The sequence below is a fragment of the Drosophila miranda genome, chromosome 2, assembly GCF_003369915.1.
Source record: "Drosophila miranda strain MSH22 chromosome 2, D.miranda_PacBio2.1, whole genome shotgun sequence".
Lineage (NCBI taxonomy): Eukaryota > Metazoa > Arthropoda > Insecta > Diptera > Drosophilidae > Drosophila > Drosophila miranda.
This window is the reverse complement of record NC_046675.1, coordinates 5,103,245-5,126,099: the sequence shown is the minus strand read 5'-3', so window position 1 is coordinate 5,126,099 and position 22,855 is coordinate 5,103,245. Positions and strand designations below refer to the sequence as shown.

The following is a 22,855-nucleotide window of genomic DNA, read 5'->3' as shown; positions in this document are numbered from 1 at the left end:
TAGAACGAACGCTTATTTACAAATGAAGGAGAAGCTAAGAAAACCGGTTTTAAGAAGTGATATGTTTGACTAAGATCTATTTTTATTCACAAAGAAAAACAAAACATTTAATTTATTAAATTGATAATCTCTATAAAAGGTTTATAAAATGAATACGTTGTGGCTTAAAAATGTATTTACAAATTTATTAGTACCTAGTAGGTACTACCTGCTTACTGGTAATATCAAAATGAGCACATGGGAATTAACTTTTCCATTTTCTCCTCAAATTTCGAGGAAACCCCAAACTCTACGACGAAGCTTCTTCAAATTTTGACAGAAATCAATTGATAGAACCGTTTGACAGAAGCAGAGAAGAGGCGGGGAATTCAAAAAGTCGGGCACTTCATAAATTGTAAAATAAATCATTGCAGCAATTTAGAAAAACAACCTTTGTTGGTTTGAGTAATCTCTTAATACGGGTATTACAAAATTTCTCGTTTATTACTACAAACATTATTAAAAATTTTGAAAATTCAATGAGTCATAATTCATAACGGAAATTCATAGGCTCATTCAAAGGCTTAAACAATGCATACTTTGCGGCTCACAGCTTAAACTTAAGACAGCAGAAATATACTTCTTAATAATTAATAAAAATACTACAAAATACTGAAAATACCGCGATAAGCAAATACCTTACGCTCTCACACTGAGCTTGAATTTTTTGTTGTGAAAAAAAACCTGTTTATGTACGAACACTCTCCACTCCACAGAACGGTAAACCGTATATATGTATAATTCATAATTATATATAATTCATCGATGCTCTACGGCCCTGGTATCTATCGTTCTTACGTTAAAAGAAAGAGCGCTGCCAGCTCGTGAATTTTCACCTAAAAGCAAAACTAAAACAAAATACGAAAGATACGAAGTGGAGAGCAAAGAGGAGAGCAGAAGCAGCAGCAGCAACAACAACAAAACCGGCTACACAATGTACAACGGAGAGATAGAGAGACGCGAAAATGCCGGTGCGCGAGAAACTCCGTCGGCGATCGTCGCGTCAAAAGCATTTTCGACGCGCAACAGTAACGACGCTGACGACGGTCCCGTCCCAGTCCCAATATCCGTTCACGCGAATTATACAAACGGTGGTCAGACGGCGGCTACACAGGCGACCATATTCCTCAGCCACAGCAACAATAGCCATCATCTCAACAATAGGAAAAACCCGCCAAATTTCCAGACAAACGCGTGTGTCAACAGCAACGGCAGCAACAACCATACAGAGCAGAACGCATCGCAATTTGTGCCAAATTTTAGCAATTTAAATTTTTACGCCCAACAGCCAACGTCAGCACAGAGCAACAACAACAACTACGACGTTTGCCATCAACAGGTGTGTGTATCGTGTGTCCCCCTCTTCACTGCCTGTAAAGTGTTGCGTGTGTGTGTGTGTCCCTATGTCCTGCGTGTGATCTTCTTCCCCAGTTTCCCAACAGTGAATCAAATAAATTATGTTTTAAAAAGGATATTAAATTCCACCGAAATGTGAAATCCTTTAGTTTGGTACAGAAGTGAATTTTTGAACTGGGGTTTTTAATTATTTAATTAATAAACAAAAAGAGACTAAGAATCATTGCGTGGCTGAACTTTCTCGCTGTGTGTGTTCTCTTCCCCACCCCCACAGGTGGTGTGTGTGTGTGTTTAATCTCTTCTCCAGCATTCCGACGTGTGTTTGTGTGCCCACAATTTGTGTACCTTCAAGAGAGAGTATTAAAAATTTGGTCATTTATCGTTTAATTGCTGCACTCTGCATTGCGTTTTGTCGCTCCGCGGCCTTTTGCAATTAATGAAAATGTTAATGAACTTCACACGCTGCGCACTCGGCCTGACCGTGGTCGTCGTCGCCACTCCAATTTCCTTTAGTTTCTATCCCGCTTCTTGGCCAACAAACCAGACAGAGCAGGGGCCCGGCGGGGGTCGGGCGGGCTGTCTGCCAGCCGCTCTCTATTTCTGTTAGGTTTTTGTCCAAAAGTTTCTTCTGTGTGGCACGCGAACTTGCTCTCCTTTTGTGCTCGTTCTTCGTGGGCATTCATTCTTCTCTACTCTACACCCTTTTCGGAGGTTGTTTCGAAACTTTTGGATCGGGGCGTAAAAGATACCTGGGAACTTGTTTCTTCAAACGAGGGTTCCGTTCGCCCGCAGATACGAAGTGTTGGTGTTTTCTGAAACCCGAAATACTGCAGATAGTGGAACCCAGTTATATAACCCTGGGGATAAAACGAAATATGGATGTTCTCAGAAATACACATAATTTGAACCATTAGCACGCTGTAGTTATTGCAGATAAAAGCTAAACACGATGAAGACTCATAAAAACAGTGAAAATAATACTCGTCTCTTGCAAAGTGTTGTACTTTTGTCGCCTCTGCCAACAGAATGCTCCTCTTCTCCTCTGCCACTTGGAGGGGGGACATGCGTGGAAAGTGGACAAGCAGTCCACTCGGCGATAGGAGTTGTTATGCTTGGCGTTCGTAACCTGAAACTGGAACAAGTCTGCGCCACACCTTTTTCGATTCGCTGCGGTATTTGGCTCCAGGAGTAGAGTGGACTTATGCATAACTGTCAAGTGGTTTTCAGCCAACATCCCACGCACACACCACACGAAACCCCACCCCACCCATTCATAGCAGTACTCCCTGGGACTAACCTGATATCTGAACAATCTGACCACTCGCTAACCCACAGCCGAACGACTATTACCAACAACAGCAGCAGCAGCAGCAGCCGGCGTACCAGTACGAGGAGAACTTCGACGAAGACATGGAGGCCGAACGTGATCTTGCCGAGGATGCGCAGTGGAAGAAGATCCAACAGAACACCTTCACACGCTGGGCGAACGAGCACCTGAAGACCATCGATCGATCGATAAACAATCTGGAAACGGATCTGTCCGATGGCCTGCGGCTGATCGCCCTCCTCGAGGTGCTGTCCCAGAAGCGTTTGCCCAAGTATAACAAACGTCCAACATTCCGCAGCCAGAAATTGGAGAACGTATCGGTGGCCCTGAAATTCCTTCAGGATGAGGGCATCAAAATCGTTAACATTGGTAAGTAGTCAAATTTGTATTCCAAATCGCCATATCGTGTTGTTTGCATCTGTTTCCCAGAATTTTCGGATTATCTTTTAGCGTAGAAATGTTGGGGTGGGGCCCAAGAACAATTCGAGATATGGTTTGGGATCTCTAATAGTTTTTAACCACAACAACAAGTGCGGTCATGGATGAGTCAACTAACTGTATAAATTAATAATGCAAATTGAAATTCTTTTCATTAAAAATTGCATAGTTTGCATAGAAGATCCAACCAAAGATGCGCCTCGCCAACGCCGCAAGAATGGAGTGGGAGATGCTTCTCGGATGCTTGCTGCTGCATTCCACACACAGCTCCCCAGCGTGGATGCTTCCACGATTCGCTTCCAGACTACAAAACACACACAAAATGATGTCATTGCTGGCTTTTATTCAAAGCGCCAGCTTCAATGCGATTTTACTTTCATTTCGTTGTGCGATTGTACGACTCATATGCATATTTCAAGACTGTGTGTGTTGGCAATTGGCTATTAGCAGTACCTCAGCTGTAGTATGCGACCGAGCTATACTCGATTTGAGAGCGAGCTTGAAACCATATCAGCGGTGGGAACGTCCTTGCTCCCAGCGCTCCCATATTGAGACGCACAAGCGAAACACCAAACATGTCGTGTGCATGACCCGGCATATTGATGCTCTGATAAAAAGCCCTTCTCTAGCCTCTAGAGATGTACCCTTGGACTTCCCTTGGACATTTAGAGGGCATCCATCCGCCGAGGTAGTAGCAATCGCTATCTATCTTTCCCTTTTGTTTTATTGTGTTTCACACTTTCGGCTATAAATTCGATATACGAGTATGTATGTACTTTTCCACAAGAGAGCACCAACGAAGCGTGGACAAATGGGAAGGTTAATTTCATTAGATACCAGCGTATAGAGCTATCATATTCATAGACCAAGTGCCATTGCAAAATCACGAGCGTGGCAGAATCCGAATCCAAGCGGGGACTCTCAATGCCAGAAACCTGCTGCATCTGCTAATTTGTATTGATTGAGAGAGAACTTCAATTAGATCTACCAGATGTGGCATGTGATATGAGCGGGGTTTTATGAGTCAGTGCCTCAGTCGGTCATTGAGCAGAGGCATTCATTCATTCAGCGGATGGACAGATTATTCTCTCGGGTATTACATTTCCAAGCAAGTACATTGTAATAGTGACCCCGAGACGCTTTTGATAAGACTTTTCCACTCGGTTTTTTGTTTGTCCCATCTTCGAGAACACGCCTCCCCGTGCACTCTGTTGTTCAATTACCAGGCAGGCAGACAGACAGTGGCTGCCTACTACTTTATGTACAAGATAAGCGCCTTGGGGGCACATATGTATTTCAGAAAAAAAAAAAAACACGTTTGTCAATAATTGACAGCTAGGTAAATAATGTTTACAGAAATGTTTACATACCATACTCTTTTACTTATTTTCTTTTCTTTTTTATCAACAAAACGAAATGAGGGTTCGCCCGAGAGACAATTTCTTAAGCGACTTTCTGTGGACTTTAAGCGACTCTCCGCCACAATCGCATGGGAGGTATTTTTACAGCTAATCAGCATGGCGGTGGGGCTTTCGCTTTCGCTTCGATAAGGCAAATTCTATATCTATAGACTGCCGAAAAACTTTGACGTTCGCTGCGAATATTGAGGATTTAAATTTGCGAAATTCGAGCACTCGTAAATTTCGCAAGGCGTTGTATGAATCACTCCCTTATTTAGGTTAGTCATTAACTAAATTTTGCGCTTGCACAGGAATTTTAGCCATAAATGGGGTTTGTCACCAAGTCAAATGTTTGCCAAAAAAAGAAACCAGATAATGGATGCGTTATTTTGGCGATTATTGTGGCGAAAAGAAATGAAATAGATATTTAATTAATTTAACAAGACGACGGCTGCACCTCTTCCTGTTCTGTGTGTTTTTTCCCGTTGGAACAGTGAAAGCTGCCGAAAGAGAAATTCAACGCTCTTTGGAGGAAAACTTTAGTGGCATTCCTGCTTTTTGGGCCTCCACTGTATCTCTCTCAAATCCCCAATCTAAAGCCACAATTCACTTCCCAGTTTCTTTATTTCTTTGGTTTTATTTTCGAGCTTTTGTGCTGTCAATTGAATTAGCGCGAAATTGTGTGGTCTCCACGCAGCTCCAGCTTCAGCTCGAGGGTTTGTAGATTTCCATCGTACGAGTATCTTTTCTGCCAAATGTTTGCGCTAAAAGATCTACAGAAACAATAATAAAGCAGCACTCGGGCAGTAAAAAAGCAAACAAAAACACAAAAATTAAAAATACGAAACAGGGAGAAAAGAACAAGCCTCGTAATACTCGTGATACGTACGTGAGCGGTGTTGGAGTAGAGATAAAGTCGCTCAGAGCGGAGCGGACTTCCCATGACATCATACAATCCACACACCCCACACATCTGGGGACTGAAACGAAGTTTTGGATTGTATTGTTGCCAGCGAGGAAAAACTTCAAAGTTTGTCGCGTCTCAATTTGTCACAGGCAATTGATTGTTATTGATGACGCCATCATTTTCAACACCAAACATGATCCAATATTAGAGATTTTCCAAGGGGGTCGGGGGATGAGTCAATCAGTAAATATGTCTACAATTTTATTTAATGGATGCCACCCATTACCCGTTTGACCCAAATTTCGATTGCTTGTTAATTATTTGTTCAAATAAATTTGAAAACTAATTAAGAAATATTTGTGTGGAGAGAACAAACCCCCACTCGACTTCTTATCTAGAAAATTCTTGAAAAAAGGCAAACAAAAAATGTTGATAAATTAAGCAGAAATTCGGTAGTAAACAAGCTTCCGTTTTGCTCAACATGTTTTGATAATTTAGCGTATCTGTAGACCACATAACCGTATTTGCCTAAAGCCAAGCTCTCACGCTTTGGAGGTGAATCATAGAGCCCCCGAATATCAGCCTGAATTTCCGTTGAATTGTTGGTGAATTGCTCAGAAATGCCGAAGGCCTTGTATTGATCACCAACCCTACCTAGAGGCATGCAGTCAGCACGTACTCATCCGGTGATCATAAGTCATTCTGCAACAAGCCGTGACATGACGCCATCGAAACGGAGTTGAGACACGTCACCGATATGGCAGCTAACCCTTGGATTCTGATGCATTCAATGGAAATAGAAATAGCTATAGAAATGATGGAATGGCAAATAAATTTGTGATTAGATTATAAGCGTGATTACTGGCCTCTACGGCTGCAATTTCTCTCTGTTTCTCTCGGTCATTTATTCAAATTAACCAGAGAGATTCCGAGAGAGATCGAGAGAGAAACACCCGACTCAATTAACCCCAAAACAAGTGACAAAACTACAGAGTCAGTGACAGCCGCAGAGAGCCACAAATGTGGGGCAAGAAAACAAAGCGAACCCACAACCCACATCGAAAAGATCCCCCAAAATGGATCTTGAAGCGGCTTAAAGTGTCAAGAGGGAGTTGCCAAGACAGGCTCCAACTTTCTAAGCAGATTGCAGTTGAAGCTTAGCCTGCCACATGCCACATGCCGCCCTGCCTGTTGCCCTGACTCTAATTTAATTAGCCACGCAACAGTTAGACGAAGACTTCCCAGTCTGGATGCGAGTGGAAACTGGTTTTTCCGTTGCGGAAAAATCTAGACAGACATTGCACTCCGTCTCTGGTTGGGGCTCTGGCTCTATCGCTGGCTCTGACTCTGACTCTGACTCTGGTATGCGCGTGCCGCTCAAAGAACGTGTCTGGCGGCTGTGACCCAGACCAAAGCCGGTTGGCAGAGCCGGGTCTGTGGCCTCCAGAATCTGAGAAGTTGCAGCCTCAGCAGCAGCAGTGGCTGCGCCCCTCTGGAGTCTTGTTTATCTGAATGTTAAATACTTTTCCACTGCAGTCTGCAGCACTTAACATCATAATAATTCTTGGGGCAATCTGCCGAGCATATAAATCATGTCAAGTCATCATTTGGCATGGCATCGGCCGAGAAGAAGAAGCCGATTGGATACATTGTGGCAACAGGTCGCATCGGACATGGGCGGGGTGGACATATCCGATTGCCGTGGCCTGGGACAATGACAACAAAATGATGATGGATTGTGGCTTCCAATGGCGGAGGATGCTCCGAATAATTTTCTCCATTCGTTTCAACTGTAATTGTGGATTCTCTCATTTCTCTCTCTGGAATATAATCTTTATAAGCACTAGATGATATCATGGTACCATTTAAACGAGATCTTATCGGGTCATATCTTCGCTAGAAAAAGATTAATTCGCTTCCAAGAACTGTTTTCGTTCCCATGATTAATGCTGGAGGCGGCGGTGTCTGCATATATGGATGATATGCAGAGATATTATGGAAGACCCGCACAGACATTCCACACAGAAGTTTTCTTCACACTTATGCATATGTATGGCTCTTTGGAGCTGGAGTTGGAGATGGGTTGTCTGCATTCCCTATCGCAGTTATGGAATCTCCTGCCTGCTGCCACACGAACATTAGCATATTTCTTAATAATTTACAGCCCATTTTCTTGTTCGCGCCGTCGTGCCAAAAGCAAACTTTGGGGTTGACAACCAGTTTGGGTAGCACAGAGAGCCACATCCAGAGTTTGAGTCCCCATCTGCGTCTTGGAGATTGGCATGCCAACCGACTGCTGCCTAATTAGCCAAATCATTTCTAGCTATTTATTTATTTATCCATCTTCCATCTGCCGTTTTAATTGTGGCTTTCTTTCGACTCGCCAAATGGAACTGCCAGAGGAGTAGACTCGAATATGGATGGAATGCCATGGAATGGCATGGAATGGAGTTGTTGCACTCGCCGTCGGTCAATGCTGAATCTTGCCATTCGATGTAATTTTTCATAAATATGTCAACAGGCTGAGCATACAGATTGGCAGGCAGGCATTCAGCTAATTTGTCATTTGTTCGTGCGTAAAAGCGTATTTAAAACCTGGTCAAATGTACTCATGACCATGTCTGACAATTTGATGGCTTTTAGGGGCCAGGCCAGCCACCGTTCGAGCAACCAATCCAGCCGGTTTCCTATGTCCAGCCACAAACACAAACTGAACAAAGACAAGTTGCAAATTTAGCTAAAAAAAAAAGCTGTTATTGCTTTTGGTGGAGAGGGTGGTAGAGGGGCGCAGGCGAGTGTATCAGCAATCGTTTAACGGCACCAAAAAAAACCCCGAAAGATAAAAGAAGATAAAAATATTCTGGTACTCGAAAAGCTCTCTAAGAAATGGTACACATATAATTCAGTTTTGGCTAGATGATACCCTACAAGTAAGAGTGTAAGCAATAATTCATGGGGAAATTGGAGCTGTCATCATTATACAATAAAGATTATATTGGTTTGATAGGAAGAGCCATGGCTATACATTAGACCAGCGTCAGACAGGGCTTTTTGGGGTGAAAAGCAGTTAACGAGATTCGAATTGGTCCGTGAAGTGAGCACCGTCACGCATACTTTGTATTTTGTTTTTGCATTCTCGGTCCTGAGCCACAGTCTCGGCCTCAACAGTCTACTAGTGCGACCTGGGATGTATTTTGTTTTTGCATTCTCGGGCATTCTCTTCTTGTGTTCTACAGAAAAGCTCTACTTGGAGGCAAACATAGGGCAAACAGTGTTCCAAATCTAGTGGTAAGTCATTAAAGTACTTGGATTTGTCGTCACTTCTGTTACCAGCGACTGCGAACAGTGTTTTCTGTGGCCCGCGGCAACTTTCCCCGTGTGTTGGACATGGCATTCCATTCGATTCGATTCGATGCCATGGTTCAGTGCGTGGCAAATGCATTCGCGAGTGAGGGTCCAAGGAGGGTCCGAGAGTGTGGACTATGATAGGCAATTAGGCCGATTGATGCTTGGGGATGCGAGGCCTTTCACTTTGCGGTGTTACGGCTATAAAGAAAGAGTCCATTCTTAAGTTGGGCGGCGGTTCAATAAACCCATACGAAAAGGCCCGTTCCGTTCCGTTCGACTATTTTGAATTGTTTAGCATGACAAAAGAAGTCAGAGCTGCGATGCTTTTTGGACAAAGAGTGTCTGACCTTAAACTTGGCCAGACAGAAACCGGCCAGACAATTTGCGTGTGGCGTGCATAAACAGCCCTGAACTTGACCGGCAAAAGAGGAGGAGCAGGAGGTGGAGGCAGTGGTAAAGTGGCTGTAACAGTTAGCGGACATCTTTGTACATAATTGGCAGCTTGTCGAATGGCAACAGGTTTGCAGCAAGCAGCAAGCAGAAACCAACAACCAGAACGGCAGGCAGCAAAGTGTTGGCATTGACAGATGCCAGCAGCAATTGCAGTGGCAGCCACGGCGGTTGTTAAGGCAATTAATAGATACATTAGGCTTACGACGGCTTTTGAGCACTGTTAACGGTGGCCGTTCGTCCCGTTCTTCCCGTTTATCCGCCATTCAATCCGATTTAACCACTCCAAACCACTCCATTGCACATTGTTTTCCAGACTCCTCGGACATTGTGGACTGCAAGCTGAAACTGATACTGGGCCTGATATGGACGCTCATTCTCCACTACTCGATATCGATGCCCATGTGGGATGGCGAGGATGAGAAGCAGCTGAACGGCTCCGGACCGACGCCCAAGCAGCGGTAAGTGGAGATCATCCAGTAACTCTGTCGCCACTTAATCTCACTCTTGTCGTTCTGTGTGTTGCAGCCTACTGAACTGGATACATGCCAAGATACCCGATTTGCCCATTAATAACTTCACCAATGACTGGACCACTGGCAAGGCGGTGGGCGCTTTGGTTGATGCCTGTGCCCCGGGTCTGTGCCCCGACTGGGAGATGTGGGACTCGAAGGATGCTGTCCAGAATGCATCGGAGGCCATGGGCTTGGCCGACGATTGGTTGAATGTCCGTCAGCTGATCAAGCCCGAGGAGCTGGTCAATCCCAATGTGGATGAGCAGTCCATGATGACGTACTTGTCGCAGTATCCCAACTCCAAGCTGAAGACGGGAGCACCACTAAGGCCCAAAACGAACCCCAACAGGTGAGTGGCGCATGTCTCTAATTGAATATATATATCTGTCTCTTGTTGTAATACTCTCTCTCCCTCTCTCTCTGTCTCAATTGTATTTCAATTTGAAGTTGTATTTCCCTTCGGCTTATGCATTTATTCCGATTCTAATCTAATCTCGATTTTCAAACACTCTTCACTCTCTCTCTCTCTCTCTCTCTCTCTCTCTCTCTCTTTCTCTTTTTTTGGGCAACCTTTTAATGTATTTTTTGGATATTGTTCTTGTTCTCCCTTCCCTATATATATCTGTGTATATATCTACTACTCGTACCTTGTATTTTTATTAAAATGCCTCAAAAAATGCAAAACTCAGCATTCCTCCGCCGCGGTAAGTTTTCGGCATGCCCTCTCCACCTCTCTTCTCGTTCCGTTTCGGCCTTCTTCTTTTGGCCCCAACGTTCTTTCTCGTTCCGTTTTTGGTTTTTCATTCGCCGGCTTCCTTTTTTTCTGTATTTAATTTTTTTTTTAATTTTTGCTTTTGATTTCTGTTTTTGATTTTGATTTAAATGTTCGGCTGGCAGTTTGTCTTATTTTCGGTTACTTCTGTTGCCGTTGCCGGCTCTGAGCTCTAGCCTTGAGCGATGCGTATCTAATGGATACTTCAACGCTGGCTGACAGGCAGGCTGCCTGCTAACCGCTGACTGCTGACTGCTGCTTTCCTGTTTGCTCTTGTTCTTGCTCGCGCTCGCGCTCGCTCTCGCTGGCGGCTATTGTTGGCTTCAATTAGCGCTCACTAAACGCATATTTCTTGGCCAAAGCGGATATAATTTCAGATTGGATTTGCTGCTCTGTTAACTGAAACCGCCTGAAACGTCCATCACATGTTCTTGATTTGCTTCAATTGCAACGAATTCTAGTAGGTTATATCCACGGTTGCCACATCAGGCGATTTTTCGTCAAAAACTGGTGTTTTTGCCGGCTTTTTTGGTTTAAATTGACAATTTTTTATCAAATTGAGACCGTATGGGGGAAAGCAGGTATCTGTGCATTCTGATTTTTGTGTAGCAGCCGTGGGTATATCTACATATGTTAAAGATCTGTTAATATGGTACAAATTAAGCTATAAACTTTATTTTCTTTAATTGCTTAATAATCATGTGATACCAGATTTATATTACGTTTTTTCCTAGCATTTTATATTTGAACATTCAAATTTCTCTTCTATCGATCGAAATTATCGGAGCATTTGAAAATCAATCGAAATCGTGTAGCCTACATGTAAATATATTTATTACACGACATCTTCATATTAATTTTTTTTACATACATGTCATGGTGTAGAAAATGTACATTCTACATTCGATATTCTTAGTACCACAAATGACCGCTGTGATCCGTGACGACGCCACTGCAGTCTATCGAGGTTCCAAAAATTTTAAACCTTTAATTTAATAGTTTTTTTGCGCTATCTTGCTGCTATTGTTGCTAAAAATGGTTAGTTTTTGTATTATTTATGGATCCAGCTTGTTGTAAATAGCAGTGTGATTGCCATTGTGATAATGAAGCTAATTAGAGTCGCCGCATGAAAAAACTCTGCTCTTAGCTGTCTGCGAGAATTAAATGTTTTATCCTCTTTGTATCATAATTGGCTGCATAAAGCTTAACGTTTTGCTGTCCTGTCCTCTAAATGAATCTTATCCGCTTCTCCTTTTCACAGAGTGCGTGCCTATGGTCCTGGAATTGAGCCAATCGGTCCTGTGGTTGGTGCCCCAGCCAATTTCACAGTGGAAACCTTCTCCGCTGGCAAGGGTAAGGAATCTCGTGAATGTGGATACCAAAGATCCCTCCACTTACTCTCATATTGTATTTCCACAGGTGCTGTCGATGTGGACATCGAGGGACCCAACGGAGAGATCGAAAAGGCCGATGTGCGCTTCAACAATGACAAGAATCTCACATACACGGTCTCGTACATACCCAAGGCCGAGGGGCCGCACAAGGTGACCGTTCAGTTCTCTGGCCGCGACATACCCAAGTCTCCGTTCCCCGTGAAGGTGGAGGGACATGCCGGCGATGCCTCAAAGGTGAAGGTAACTGGCCCCGGTATCCAGCCCACGGGAGTGACCATCAAGAAGCCCACATTCTTCGACATCCTCGCCAAGGACGCGGGTCGCGGCGTGCCCGAGGTGATCATCATCGATCCGGCCAACCACAAGACCTCGGTGGCGGCCAAGGTGCGCCAGTTGGAGAACGATACTTGGCGCTGCGAATACGTGACGGCCCTGCAGGGCCTGCACTCCATCAATGTGTTCTATGCGGGCACTGCTATCCCGAACAGTCCGTTCCCCGTGAAGGTGGCGCCGCTGTCGGATGCCCGCAAGGTGCGCGCCTCCGGACGCGGCCTCCAGGCCACGGGCGTGCGTGTTGGGGACGATGCCGACTTCAAGATCCACACCGAGGGAGCCGGCGAGGGTGTGCCCGAGGTGCGCGTCATTGGGCCCGGAGGCATGAACCAGAACGTCATGCAATCAAAGGTCGATGGCAACACCTACGACTGCCACTATTACCCCACCAAGGAGGGGCGGTACGTGATCATGGTGACCTTTGCCGGGCAGGAAGTGCCCAAGTCCCCGTTCGAGGTGAAGGTCGGGCCCAAGAAGGAGTCCTCAATTGTGGCTTATGGGCCGGGACTGAGCAGTGGCGTCATTGGCTATCCGGCCGCCTTCGTGGTGGAGACCAATGGCGAGACGGGCGCCCTCGGATTCACTGTGGCCGGCCCCTCGCAGGCGGAGATCGAGTGCCACGACAATGGCGACGGCTCCGCACTCGTCAAGTATCACCCGACTGCCGTGGGCGAGTATGCCGTCCACATCCTGTGCGACAACGAGGACATACCCAAGTCGCCGTTCATTGCCCAGATCCTGCCACGCACCGACTTCCATCCGGAGCTGGTGAAGGCCTCGGGGCCGGGCCTCGAGAAGAATGGCGTGACCATCAGCCAGCCGACCAGCTTCGATGTGGACACGAGCCAGGCGGGCAATGCTCCCTTGGACGTTGTCGTGCAGGATGTCTACGGCACAAAATTGCCCGTGCAGTTGGCCAGCAATCCCGATGGCAGCAAGAAGGCGACCTACACGCCCATCTCTGGGGTGCCACACACCGTGGAAGGTGGGTCCCTGCTCTACATCTCGCTCTCTCTGCTTCCTTATTGATGAAATTCCTTTTGGGTTTTCAGTCAACTATGGAGGCGTTTCCACACCCAACTCCCCTCATCGTGTGTACGTGGGCGTCCCTGTGGATGCTGCCAAGGTGCAGGCGTTTGGTCCCTGGCTGCAGCCAGGAGTGCGTCCCAATGTCCCCACCCACTTTAATGTGGATGCCCGGGAGGCGGGCGAGGCCGAGCTGAAGGTGAAGATCATCCACGAGGAGACCAAGATCGAGGTGCCCTGCAGGATCATCGATAACGATGACAGCACCTACTCAGTAGAGGTTATGCCGCCAGCCAAGGGAGCGTATACCACGACCATGACATACGGGGGCCAGCGCGTGCCACTCGGCCAGAAGGTGGTCGTGGAACAGACAGTGGATGTGTCCAAGATCAAGGTGGACGGACTCGAGCCCAGTAAGTAGCCATCCCTATTCCCTCTGTGCCTCTTTTCTATATACAAGTGTCCATCGTGAGTGCCTCATGGTCTAAGTCCAAGTCATTTCATTCGTCCCCCACAAAAGCCGCGCCCCTGAACAGTTTGCAGCAGTTCCGCATCATCACCCATGGGCTGCCCAAGGCGGATCTGGCGGTGACCATCACCAGCCCCTCGGGGAATCGTGTCAAGGCCCACATAATACCCACAGCCGAGGGATTTCTGGTAAACTTTACACCCACCCAGCTGGGGGAGTATCTGTTGAGCATTTGCTTTGGCGGCACACCCATTACGCCGCGTCCATTCCGGCTGCAGTGCCTCACGGGCAGCGATTCCAACAAAGTGCAGGCATTTGGCCCGGGTCTAGAGCGCGGCATTGTGGGTCAGCCGGCGGAGTTCATGATCGATACGCGCGGTGCCGGCCAAGGAGGTCTGGGCGTGACCGTTGAGGGGCCCTGCGAGGCGGCCATAAACTGCCGTGACAATGGAGACGGCACCTGCAATGTGGCCTACCTGCCCACCGAATCCGGGGACTATACCGTCAACATAACGTTCAATGATCGGCACATCAATGGATCGCCATTCCAGCCGATGATTGTGCCCGTGCCGAATCTGAAGAATACACGCGTGAGCGGCATCGGCATCCAGCCGCATGGTAGGCTATGAAGAGGAGTTCCAGTTGCAGTTCCGAGTGTTGCCGCCGCCAATCTAATCCTCCAATCTAAAGCCTCTACTACCCAGCAATCGCCAAGCCTCGCCTCCGCCCGTTTTGCATTACTGTTGTCCTTATTGATTGTTTGTTTTCTCTTCTTTTTGTAATAACTAAACGCATTTGATACACTAATTGCATCGTAATCTTGTTGATGTTGTGCCTTGATGTTGGATACCAATGCCTCCCACTGCTGCCCCTCGCTAATCCTTAATTCTGTATTCCGATCAGGTGTCATCATGAATGCCGCCACAGACTTTATGGTGGACATGAGCAAGGTGGGCAGCAACATTGACTCGGGAAAGCTGTCCTGCGCCATTTTCGATCCCATGGGCCATGTGCTGCCCAGCAAGATCGTCCAGGGACCCACCGACGACATCTTCCGCATCATGTACACGCCCTTCGAGGCTGGTCGCCACACCATTGAGCTGATGTACGACAACATACCAGTGCCGGGCTCCCCCTTCGTGGTGAATGTGAAGAGCGGCTGTGATCCGGCGCGCTGCAAGGCCTACGGCCCGGGTTTGGAGAAGGGTCTGACCAACCAGAAGAACAAGTTCACCGTGGAGACCAAGGGCGCCGGCAACGGTGGCCTGTCGCTGGCCATTGAGGGGCCCTCCGAGGCGAAGATGACCTGCACGGACAATCGCGACGGCAGCTGCGATGTGGACTATTTGGCCACAGATCCGGGAGAGTACGACATCACCATTCGGTTTGCGGACAAGCACATACCCGGCTCGCCGTTCCGCGTGCTCGTCGAGGAGACCGTCGATCCCAGCAAGGTGAAGGTGTACGGGCCGGGCATCGAGCACGGCCAGGTGCGCGAGAGTGTGCCGACCTTCTTCAATGTGGATGTGGGCGAGGCTGGTCCTGGCCGCATCGCCGTCAAGCTGACCAACTCCGAGGGCATACCCGTGGATAATCTGCGCGTCGAGGACAAGGGCAATTGCATTTACGCGGTCCACTATGTCCCGCCAAAGGCGGGCTCTGTGCTCACGTGCCAGGTGAAGTTCTCCGAGGTGGAGGTGCCATGCAGGTGAGTCCATCATGATCCCTGCCTCGTACCCCATCCCCATCTCAATCTTTCATCTCCATTCAGTCCATTTGTGATGACCGTCTTCCCCAAATCTGAGGCCACAAAGGTCAAGGTGAAGGGTGTCAATGAGAGGAAGAAGACACCTGCCTCGCTGCCGGCCGAATTCGAGATCGACACAAAGCAGGCCGGCCAGGCGGACATCAATGTGGCCATCAAGAATCCCAAGGGCAAGCCCATGCAGCCACGCCTGGAGGAGGTGGCCACTGGCACCTATGTGGTGTCGTTTGTGCCCGACGAATGCGGCACCTATCAGTGCAGCATCAAGTACGGCGACAAGGAGATCGAGGGCTCGCCCTTCAAACTCGAAGCATTCCCCACCGGCGAGGCCAAGAAGTGCAAGCTGGTGGAGCAGGCGCCCAAGATACAGCCCTCGGGCAGTCAGTCGCACCTGAAGGTGGATGCACGGGAGGCCGGCAATGGGGCCGTCACCTGTAAGATCACCAACAAGGAGGGCAGGTAAGCAGAATCCCCCACCCCCCCTCTACGAGCCTAAGTACTTAAAACATTCGATTGGATTATTACGATTTAGCGAAATCGTGGGCATTGATGTGGTCGAGAAGGACGGCTTCTTCGATATACTGTACGCCCTGAACGATCCCGGGGACTACGACATCAATGTGAAGTTCGGCGGCAAAGACATACCCAACGGCAGCTTCTCCATCAAGGTAGCCTGAACATCAAAACATCATTTAAAACACTCTAAACCCAGACACAGTCAAAGCCAGAGCCAGATCTAGTCAGAGCTGGGAACTGTTGAAAATTAGCAATTATTATAAAGTTTATCTATATATCGTCGAATCGTTTCTCTAGTCACATATACTCGTAGATCTATAGATACAATACGTCATCAATGTATACATAATGTCCTAGTCATTGTTTTTTGTTTGTGTGTTCGTGCATCCCCCGCCCCACACCACACCCCCAAGCAAATTGTTTGGATATATATTTGTTAAAAATTCCTTCAAACAGAAAGAAAAGAAAAGAAAAACACGCAAACAATTTTTACATACGATTAAGAGAGCTCAAGCCCAGGCAAAGAGAGGAAAACAAAGAGTACAATTTAAGTGCAACATTGTAAAACATGACAACAACAAATAAAAAAAAAAAACAAACAAAAAAAAACCTAAAAGAAAATAGTAGAATACAAAATTTCAAAACAAAAAAAAAAGAAATCTCTTCGCAAAGAAATTCTAAAATTAATTGCATGAAAATTATTTCGTTCTCAAAATTATTTCTGCTATGCTAAATTGCAAATTGCGCTTTGTTTTACATATTATGCATTTAATGAACAAATTATTCAATTCAATTGTTTAATGCTTCTTTTGTTTGTCAGCCAGCCAGCCCTTAGTCTATGTAAGTTGTTTGTGTGTGACTGATTGATTGACTGTGTAATTGTATTTTGTAATTGACTATTGAACGCACTTAACACGAGAAAAAAGCCAAAAACAAAACAGTTCCAGACAAAAATACTGAATACTCGTAGAACCACTCGCTTGAGCACCACATATTTTGCCAAAAAGTATTAATTAATCTTTGAATAATTGCTAATTTAACAACAATTTTCCTAACCCCACCTGCAGCATATACTTTGCACTTGCTTAAAAAATTGTATCTTTCAGCGTGGGAGGGGAATGGGAAACGGGGAGCGGGCAACGGGCAACGGGGGACTGTAAGTATGTAGAGTGTCGAGTCCATTCACGTGTCGCTCATGTTGACAGGTTGAGAAATGAAACCTCATAAATACATAGCCAGAATCATGGGACCTGACAGGGCCCAACAACAATGCACATCATTGGGGATTGGATTGAAAGAGTCGGACAGAGTCGAGCCGACACTTTCGGGCATATTGCCCAAAATGAAATACATTTTCTGTGGTCGAACACAAAGATTAATTGAGTTGTCTGTTGTTTTCGCACAAAATTTATGTTTAACAGATATGCACAATTAGCCGGCTGTAAAATTAATTTTGTCCACATTTTCCCCTACTTTGTTAAGGGAGGGACTTTGCGGCCGTCCAATTCTGACAGCAGCAACTTCATTATCTACGTGATCCGACGCACGCCACACCGTGCCCAAGAAAAACCCCAAATGCTATTTATGGCACCTCTCCTCTCAAGACATATCGAAGTTGAATGAAAGCAGACAAGCTCTTTTTAAACATTAGAAATAGAACATAAATTAACACGTTGTTTAGGCCAAAAAAGAAGAAACATTAATTGAATTATGAAATCCGCACGGACATTAGGTCTCTCTCAGCCAACAACCGAAGGAGGGGATTCCATTCCAATGGAGGAATTTCGACATTACATTTTGAATTTATGTATATAAAATATATACAAAAAAGTATCACACGCGTAGCCAGAGAATTGACAAAGAGGGGAACATTTGCCATTCAAAAAAAGAGTAATACTGGACTCCATTACATACTCGTAGGGAAATGTCATCCATACATATATTTATAAAGGATGGGTAGGCTTAAGAACGAAAGGATCTCCTAATATCTGTCATTTCACTCCGCTCCCAAAAGGTTTCACAAGTCTACCATTTTGGGAACCAATATTTAGGATATAGCGTATAGCCGAAAATTGAAAAACATCAACACTGGACACATGAAATTACCCCAACAAACACGCTTCCGTCTACGCCACTGTTGTTTATAGAGGAGGGGCCATGATGACAACCCATTCTGATTCAGCATGTTCCGTGTGGCTGTTCTTTCCGCAGGTTGCAACAAAATCACGTATACGCCACGCCGTATTGCACGGCGAGTGCATATGAAAATGAATTTGTGCTGCGGCCAACACACAAAATTCGCAAGTAATTAAAATAAGAAAGCGAAATTATAATGAAAATGGCGCAAAGTGGGACTGTGCTGATTTCTGCTGCCATAAAGACGGGGCAAGAAGAAGACGAGACTAGTCAAGACGGGCGGTGCCACTAGTAGTGCCACCAGCTAGCCGATCCACCGATTGTTAGTCAGAGATTGTCCTGTATTCGTCGTCGACGTGTGATCGTTCCGCAGCGGCAACTGGAAGGTGCAGAAATCGGTGCAAAAGATTTCGATTTGATTGTGGCTGCAGTCTCTAGGGGGCATCTAGGGATATTCCACAGGCGTGTGTGTGTGCCACATACTCGTACGAGTAGATACTATGCGGATAGAGGAAAATACTATACGCAGAAGACGAAGGAACAACTGTCGCCGCCCGCTGGCGATTCGATTCGATTCGATTTTCCTTGCTGGTCTATTGATTGGCCGTGCATTGGCGTACTTTCTTATTAATAGCCCAAATATTTTATAGCGATTTGTATCTTTGACTTTTTCCGATTTGGCCACGGATACCAGGCCAGCACGAAATGATTTCGATATACAAATACCCATATGTACATACTCGTATATAAATATGTATGTACGTATTGGCATTCGTTATTGAGTGCTTATGTAACAGCTGCAATTGTGGAAATTCTTTTGCACAATCGTGTCCGCATCAATCAATTCCACTTCCTCTCCAATCATTGAGTGCCAGGAGTGTATTGTGTTCCATAGTTTCACACCTTCAAGTTTTCCTATATCAATCAGTGGCCCCGAGTATTAATAATAAGCAGACCAGACGCGGCAGTTCCTCAACATTTGTTCAAATCTCTTCACAAGACAAGTGCAAAGTATGCCAGTATGATGGGCTCTCCAAGTAGCCCCGATCTAGCCGAGTGCCAACTAATCCACTCTCGGCTGTTCGACTGCTCGACTGTTCGGCTGGGAGTGTGTGTTCTTTTATTTTTTCTGGATTTTCCCCAGTAAAACATTTTTGTGCCTTCCTAATTTCCAATTTATTTCCATTGACCTCAGGCTGTCGAAAGCATCGAGGAATATTCGCACAGCGAATATATCGAGGAGCACACAACCAAAGTGGTTCAGAAAACAACTCAAGTAAGTGGATTGGAAAAACGTACTATACAGTAACTTTCAAAATATTATACAAAAATCTTTTTTTATGAAAATAACAAAAATAATGAACATTTAGAATAGAGAATATATTTTTGAAAATTATTTTTCCACCGAATACATTTAAAAAATTATGTTTGTATTTTAAACTAAAAAAAAAAAACATCTAAAAACATAGCTTAGTTTTTCGCATTTTTAAGGTTTTTTATTCAATTTTTTTAAGCAAAATTGTAGAAATTTTTGTTTGTTGCTTTTCTGATAAATGAAAATATTTTAAAATTTAAACACGGATAGGCTATATTTAAACTAGTTAAAACAATTTTAAATTGTGCTTTTCAACTGCTAATATTTCAAACACAACGAAAAGGTGAAAAGTATTTCAAGAAATAATAGGGATATTTTTAAAAATATTTTCCAACATAATTATTTATTGAAAAATTCCTTGCAGAGCGAACTTGTCAACGGAAAATCCGAGACCTCCTACCGAAGTGTTGCCTTTGAGAAATTGCCACTACCCACAACAGGCGGCAACGTCACAGGTGCGTACAGTCCCCATAGCTCCCCAAACATAACAAAGAAAATACTGTAGACTTGGGTCGACTGGGGTGCAGAGTCGTATAAAAATACAAAACAGAAACAAGATCAAATCGTGAGAAAAGTAAATTGTTTGTGAAAGGCGCACTAGAAACGCACAAGCATGGCGACGTATTTAATTAAACTAGAATCTACTCGTAAAGCAGTTTATTTGTTTAATCTAAAAAACATTTATGCGCCATTAAAGCGGGCTGCTCATATCTCTAATAATTGCAAAATGTAGCTCACCAAAAAACTGAATGATGACAGGGGCGGACGGCTATTGTGAGACCAAAATATTTGGGACCAGCCAAGGTGTCGTATATATACAAAAAAGAAATATACATAAATACCAGAATATATCTGTGCATTTTCCATCGAAATGTTGTGCTCGGGTCGGCGCCGCATTTAGATGAGATACAATGGACAAGTGGCAACGCCCCCCGGACAGAGGCCAGAACTGATGACGGGTCGGGCCGGAGACGGCTAGCTCACTGACTGACTGTCGGACTGACTGACGGGTTATCAGGCTAAACGTTGACAGGCGACAACTTAATTAGACAATGCGCCTGTGGCGACATTTTGGGGGGGTCCCGCTCTCATATTTTGGCTGCAATTTGTGCATGCGATATTTTCACTTGATTTCTTGGCGGGGCTTTCTTTTGTTTTCCATTCCGCGGCGTTCATTGACTGCGGCCGCACACTTGTGACTCGTGGAACAATAATTGGGTATTTAACATGCATATATGTATGGCCTGTAATTACCTAAATTTATTTGGCCATGTTTGGGGCTGAGGAGCGATTTACGGGTTGCAAAGTGTCCGACCACAATTTAATGAACATTTCCCGAATGATTAATGTGCGATTTCCACTCTCTGGCTGCAAAATCAATGAACAGCATTCTGCTGCTTATACTCTGCACTGAGTAGCGTAGACATTTGTTCGATTTTTCACGCTTCCATGCAATATTCAAACATTTTCGTCGCATGGCTATGCCGAGTGGACGACCCGGAGGCACTCGGAGGAGAGACCTGGCTCCTGTTGGCCTAGCCGAGACATCATCATTAAGATCAGAAGGCGCGCCACGTTTCATTTGGTGGCACTCGGATCTATGATCTTCTCAATGGATCTGAGTCAAGTGTCCGCCCAGCATACTGGTAGCTGTGGGAGGAGCTGTGGCGCTGCACTGCGATGCGTTGCGGTGTGGCTTTGGTCTTGGTTTTGGTTCGGTGTCGCGCTCCATTTGCTTTGAAGATGGTTTATTGTAAATGATTCGTTTTGGCCAAACGACATAGATTTGTTGCGCATTTGTTGCATTGATTTTTCATTGCCCCGTCAAACGAGAGGGGCACAAACTATATTTAATAATGGCCAGCTATAAACAAAACCACAATATGTTAGTGGATTTGTATGGAGTCGTATTTCGAGATGCTAGAGAAGGTTGGAAGTTTTTGTTGAAGAGGTTCATAGTAGTTCATATTTAATCCTATTAAAAATATCCATTCGAACTAAATCCTTTACGGTAATTTTTTAATAGAAGATCTTCATTTGGGCACAGCTATTATAAAGGCTTAACAAAAAGAATACTTCCTAATCCAATATAAATATAATTCATGACTGTGAACCATCCCGCAAGGTTAGGATTCACCTTTAAGATTATAATCTTCTTTACGACACATAATATCTATATTAATGCTAAGCAATAGACTCATTTATACGTCTGGCACCAATCCCAGGTTGTAGGTCTTCCCCTGAGAGCTCTCAACAGATAACTCTTAGTTTTCAGAGAATTATTATTACCTTAGGAGCGCTGTCTTTGTGCTTGTAGAAAAGCTAGAGGCCTTTTGCTTGCCTATCAAAAACAAAATTAATTTCCACTTAAATATTTGCATTTTCTCATGTACATTTGGATTTGTCATGAATCGATCGATCTGTGTGATTCATAGAAGAGATCCCAGATCCCAGATCCCATTCGATTGCTTGAGAGTGGTGTCGCATCCATTGGGGCACACGATTCACAATCTCAATGGCAGCAAATTGATTTCCAATTGCCAGAATTCATTGCATAAGTACATTTTTGGGGGAAAAAGCGCGTTGTGGACACAATTTTTTCCAACCTAGCAACTCTGGGGACATCGATTAAAATGACATAATACAGATATAGATATAGTATGTAGAAGCGAAATGATTAACACATTTTTGGCATACCAGCGCAGACTGTATTTGTGTTCTATCGGTTTTATGGTCGAATATCTGTGCTTTCACGCCAATAAAATAAAATATAGAATTATCTATATGTTTGTTCATTTTATTTTTAAACATTTTCGCCGTCTCTTTAATGGTAAAATATTAATAAATTCTCTGTCATTTTTGCTGCAATAAGTAATAAATTTGTGACTGCCCTGACGATCATTCTACGCACACATGGAATCTCAATCTCCCCGCCGAAGAATCTCAGAATCTCAATCTATGTGTAATATGCTTTCGACCCGAAGTCCGATTTGCACCTTTCGTTGTTCGAAAAATTCGAAATGGCAACTGTTTGAATCTCATACCAATACCAATATGAGGTTTATGTTATTGCCAGTATATAGAAATTATATGCATACATACCAGAGACCCACTCACACAGTGACACCCTCTTGGCGGGGAATCATAGATTCGGTCCGCACAGCAAATATTTCCAATTTTCAATCTTTTTATCTTTTATATGCCGTTCATTGGCTCGGGGCTAGCCTTATGATGGCGGCCATACTTTCGAGAATCCACCACTGTGTCTGAGAGTGTATGTGTGCTGCTG

General features: G+C 44.9%; 1 protein-coding gene across 7 annotated transcripts in view; it reads left to right on the top strand.

The window, feature by feature from the left end:
- Positions 1–22,855, top strand: part of LOC108154867 (filamin-A) — a 34,915-nt gene that overhangs the window by 1,202 nt on the left and 10,858 nt on the right. Inside the window, exons 1-14 of one of the 7 annotated variants that reach the window (XM_033388524.1) lie at positions 815–1,378; positions 2,731–3,091; positions 9,582–9,726; positions 9,794–10,129; positions 10,470–10,484; positions 11,814–11,905; positions 11,972–13,264; positions 13,332–13,718; positions 13,826–14,392; positions 14,678–15,482; positions 15,546–15,998; positions 16,072–16,207; positions 19,387–19,467; positions 19,931–20,021. In XM_033388524.1, coding sequence (XP_033244415.1) covers positions 974–1,378; positions 2,731–3,091; positions 9,582–9,726; positions 9,794–10,129; positions 10,470–10,484; positions 11,814–11,905; positions 11,972–13,264; positions 13,332–13,718; positions 13,826–14,392; positions 14,678–15,482; positions 15,546–15,998; positions 16,072–16,207; positions 19,387–19,467; positions 19,931–20,021 — 5,167 coding nt within the window. In that variant the 5' untranslated portion in view covers positions 815–973. Of the gene's footprint in view, positions 1–813; positions 1,379–2,730; positions 3,092–9,581; positions 9,727–9,793; positions 10,130–10,469; positions 10,485–11,813; positions 11,906–11,971; positions 13,265–13,331; positions 13,719–13,825; positions 14,393–14,677; positions 15,483–15,545; positions 15,999–16,071; positions 16,208–19,386; positions 19,468–19,930; positions 20,022–22,855 lie in introns of those variants that run through there. The other 6 variants (XM_017285298.2, XM_033388525.1, XM_033388526.1 and 3 more) reach the window with 6 other exon arrangements.